Below are 4,289 nucleotides of genomic sequence, written 5' to 3'. Positions count from 1 at the left end.
GTCAGGTTATGCCTGCTCTGTGTCATTGTGACAATGAGCTGTCAGAATTCCCGCCATGGAAGAGTGTTTGTATATTTAAAAGCTGGATTTATCTTGGAATTTGTATTAAATCTTTTGACCTCCATAACATGACTTGGAATCATCATATTTCAACCCTGAAAATCCCTAAACTGCTGTCCGTTTCGCGCTCTTTCCAACAGGCCAATTGGAGCGCAGAAATCAATTCTAGGATGAACGAAAACTGTGCCTGAAGTCGCCTACAAATTTAATGATGTATCATGTCAACCCTCCTGAAAGTCGCGCAACCTTTTTGGATCGGAGAGAGTACTAAAATTAAAACAACCAGGCGAATGAGGATTCGACCGACGCTCCGGCCTATGTCTCAAGGAAATCAACTACAGTACAGTACTCCATCATAGTCATTCTCATCCGCCACAAGTGCCAAGTATGACCACACGTTGTCGAGTTGCCATTTAATCACGATCTTGTGTCACGCGTAACATCAGGAGATGTCGAGTCCCGTGCACTTGACTACGCAGGTCGAAAAATGCGTCGGCACAAACCATCCAGCCAAGATCTTGTCGAAGCTTCTTGCACAAATGTTGCAAGGTTAATGTGCTTGGCCTCACTGGGATCTGTCCGAGAAATTTTGCATGCATCATCTGCGCACTGTCAAATGCATGCATTTCGTCCTTTAGCTGGTAGCCGAGATGCGACCAGCGCATCGTTCGTCACACACAAGCACCGCGCCTGGATCGCGGCTTTGTCTTACTCTCGACACCATCACGTACAACAGCTCAAGAAGGAGGGCACCCCAGATTATATCGAGATGTGCCAGAGGCGAACCCGCGTCGGTGGCTTCACCTGGAAGCACGGGCCGACTCTTCCTCATGTGTCGCTTCAACTTGAAACGTGTTGACGCGACATCAAGTTGAAGTTGGCAGGCATGGTACGTACGACCAATGTATGCATGATATCCTGTTGCACCATGACGATATTTTATTCAAGGTATCAATACTTCGTATCGATTAAAATGCCAATGCGAAGCTGTCCACCTTCGGTTATCGTCACGACGATCCCAATCAACTGCCGCCTTGCTTCAATTCCTATTTGATTTTTGTATTGAAATATTCCCGGCTGAATTGCTGTGACTGTTCATATGCGGAGTGGCCGACACCATTTCCTCGACCTCGTCGACCAACTCGGACGCCATGCAAGCGCTGTTCAGCCTCGCCGGCCTCGCAAAGCTGGTGCTGGGTGAACGAGAGCGCAAGAAATACGCGTTCATCGTGTACCTGGTGCACTGTTTGCACTACCACTGGGCAGCAAAGCGGCCGACGTTAACACATCAAGACTCGCCCACAACGCGGCGGATCCTGCGCTCTTGCCGTCAATTGGGTAGGCACTCTTTCTCGTGTGATATTCTTTCCAAGGCTGACCACGTTTCTACTTGCAGCGCAAAAGTACCATCCAACGTGGTATCTCTTCAACGGGTCTGTCCATGTGCGATGGCGTGTGCGCCAATGTTTGGCTTGATCTGTGGTCACCTCGTGCTGTAGCCACCTCCAAACACTCATGGTGGCGTTGTCTACGACCGCCCCCGTCATTCGGTACGACCGCCAGCTCCTGACGCTCTCGGACGGCGGGACGGTCTCGTTGGATTGGGCGATCCCGGCTTCATCGCCCGATGATCCTTTTCACGACTCCCATGTACTCCGAAATCGAACAACGCAGCCAACCGTGGTCAGTGTCACAACATGCATTCGTTTCGTCATCTCACTCGTTCGACGACGTGTGACTAGCTCATGTTTCACGGACTAACAGGCAGCAGCGACGAGGTAACAGTGCACGACATGATGATCGCGCCTGACCGCCAGCGGCTCGAAAGCCACTGCATGCATGGTTCGGGTCACTCCGTTGTGCATGGAGCACACTCAGACCTGAAACGCAATCGTGTGGTTGTCGTTGAAATCGCCATCTCACACGTCGTGTGTTGTTCCAGCCGTACATTCGAAAGACGGTGAAGCGGTTGTTGCACGACGGATGGCGCGTTGCCGTGATGAATGCTCGAGGGTGCGGTCGCAACCCAGTGACGTCGTCCAAGGTAAAGTTCATGTGTTGATGCGTCGGAGCACGCGCCCAATGCGTGCGCCATCGTCGCGACGAAATGATGCCGTTCGTCACTCGATTGTTCCATCCAGCTGTGTTGCCCGGCGTACACGCACGATGTCCGCGAAGTCGTGGCTTTTGTGTGCACGCACCATATAGCAAAAGGGGTTCCGTTGATGGGAATTGGGTTCTCTTTGGGTGCCAACATCTTGCTCAAGTACGTTGGCGAAGAAGGGGCGGCGTGTCTGCTCACGGCGGCCGTCTCGGTGGCGAATCCGTACGACTTTGTCGTGACGAACCTCCACATCACGCACTCATGGTTCCATCGGTGGGTGTACAACGCCGCGATGACTCGAAGTCTGCTGCGCATGGTATTTGACGAGGTAACGTGGCGACTTCCTTTCATTTTCACGTGATGACACGGAAAAAGGGATTTCTGAAAACGACACACGTGCCCCGCTCGCCGCTGATATCATGGGCGTTTCTGTCTAGGTATGGCTACTGGTAACTTCGAGGCATCCCATGGAGTGCACCCGCGTGGCGGGCCACTCGTCGACTTTGCGAACGTCGTGATGTTTCGTCGCGACCGAATCTACCTCATGCCGCCGTTGCGATTGCATCGTTGTAGACAAACGCCCATGAACACTTGACCAAACATCCTGCCGTCGACATTGCCTTGCTTCGAAACATCAAGACCTTGACCGAGTACGACCACCACGTGAGCCGTCATACGTTTGGGTACTTGACGCCGATGGACATCTACCGCGACGCGTCCAGTGCGGCGTATCTCAAGCACATTGCGATTCCCACGCTGTGCATTTCCGCCCACGACGACCCAATTTGCCCGCACACTGCGATTCCGTACGAGGAATGCCGATCCAACCCGAACATTGTGCTCGCCGTGACCCACTCTGGCGGCCATGTCGGGTTTTTCACGAGCCAGCATCTATTCGACGACGAGCCGGGCATGTGGTGTGCCGATGTAATCGCGCAGTACTGCGACGGAATATTCAGATATCCCGACGACCTCCAAACAAGTGTCCATGGCACCGACCACGACGTCCAAGCGTGTCGTCGAGCCACGACGGTCGACGTAACGAGTCTCCGATCCTATCAAGGATGGTCGAGCGGGCTGCGGTATTGGCAACAAAATCGGGCTGATCAAGCAGGCGAAATCCGCGAGCCAAACGTGGTGTGCGCCTCGTAACATGGAGTACAAGTAAGTTATCGTCAGGATTTATGGTGTCGAGTTGATCGGTATCTAGTGGGTGTAGTTGTTTGGGTTGGCGGCAACGCCCACGTCATCCACTGACAAATAGACACGGACACTTGGATCACAAGCACGGCCATCGTGACCTTTCACAAAAGCTTCGTTGCGCACGGACACGTCGCTCTCATGACCACAAAGGTGGTCGTCGTGCCATCTTCATGACTCTGGAAAAAATACATTCCGATAAAGTGGAAACAGTGGCCCCAACCGGTGATCGAAACCGGGACCTCCTGCACCCAAAGCAGGAATCATACCACTAGACCATTAGGGCACTTATATTCTCCCTGTGGGAGTGTTCCTACTTTTCAATTAGCCCAGTGGTTAGAGCGCCTGTCTTGTAGCCGAAGGTCCTCGGTTCGATTTCGGGCATCCGCTATACTTTCCGACGGATTCAACCCCGTCGTGCGCCCCTGGAAAGGAGGACTATGTATCCAGAAGAGGGGACCCCCGTTCCGGTTATAAACAACTGTTCGCGACATTTCAGAAAAATCAAAATCCACCCCCCCTTGAGCGAGCCCCATCAGCCGGAAAAATCGAGAAAGCAATATTAAGTTTGTACTACGTAGTAGTACAGTAGTCCCCCAAGGTTTGGGAACTTGTATAAATTAATACCTTGCTCAACTTACTGTTAATCAATTATCAAGTTTCCCAAGGCTGTTTGACGAGTTGAAATCGTTTGACAAATAATTATTAGTTTTTTTTAAAATATTCATTAAACAAAAAAATGGATTGCGAAGGCATCCACCCGTCTTACGGATGTTTATCCGAAACCAATCGCAAATGACAGGTTGTTCAAAAGTCACATTCCCGCAAGGTTATTTTCAAAAAGACGCATGAGGATCAAGGTAAAATTCATTGGTTTTCATCAATCATCAGCCTCACCACTATCATTGCTCACATCGTCATCAGA

The 4,289-nt window shown here is 51.3% G+C and overlaps 1 protein-coding gene and 1 non-coding gene across 3 annotated transcripts; one reads left to right on the top strand and one right to left on the bottom strand.

The window, feature by feature from the left end:
* The first annotated feature begins 1,144 nt into the window (after nucleotides 1–1,144).
* Nucleotides 1,145–3,647, top strand: H310_09632. 2 transcript variants are annotated; one of them, XM_008875759.1, is made up of 8 exons: nucleotides 1,145–1,398; nucleotides 1,457–1,493; nucleotides 1,560–1,743; nucleotides 1,803–1,838; nucleotides 2,003–2,104; nucleotides 2,202–2,492; nucleotides 2,738–3,328; nucleotides 3,375–3,647. In XM_008875759.1, exons 1-7 carry the CDS (start codon nucleotides 1,212–1,214, stop codon nucleotides 3,314–3,316), a joined length of 1,416 nt encoding a protein of 471 aa, XP_008873981.1. In that variant the 5' UTR covers nucleotides 1,145–1,211; the 3' UTR covers nucleotides 3,317–3,328; nucleotides 3,375–3,647. The 2 variants fall into 2 exon arrangements, with proteins under 2 accessions (XP_008873981.1, XP_008873982.1); XM_008875760.1 differs by having other exon boundaries at nucleotides 1,457–1,743.
* On the bottom strand, nucleotides 3,579–3,650 carry H310_09631. Its single transcript has one exon. It is a non-coding gene; the product is annotated as a tRNA-Pro (tRNA).
* Between the last annotated feature and the right edge of the window lie 639 nt (nucleotides 3,651–4,289).

Source organism: Aphanomyces invadans (genome assembly GCF_000520115.1).
Source record: "Aphanomyces invadans strain NJM9701 unplaced genomic scaffold supercont1.22, whole genome shotgun sequence".
Taxonomy (NCBI): domain Eukaryota; phylum Oomycota; class Saprolegniomycetes; order Saprolegniales; family Verrucalvaceae; genus Aphanomyces; species Aphanomyces invadans.
This window is presented reverse-complemented; position numbering and strand designations above follow the sequence as displayed.

Bases quoted from the DNA above. Each gene is read 5' to 3' on its own strand.
- H310_09632 (XM_008875759.1), top strand. From the start codon at position 1,212: ATGCAAGCGCTGTTCAGCCTCGCCGGCCTCGCAAAGCTGGTGCTGGGT. The intron at 1,399-1,456 runs GTAGGCACTCTT...TTCTACTTGCAG, and splicing joins GCGCTCTTGCCGTCAATTGG to CGCAAAAGTACCATCCAACG. The intron at 1,494-1,559 runs GTCTGTCCATGT...CTCGTGCTGTAG, and splicing joins ACGTGGTATCTCTTCAACGG to CCACCTCCAAACACTCATGG.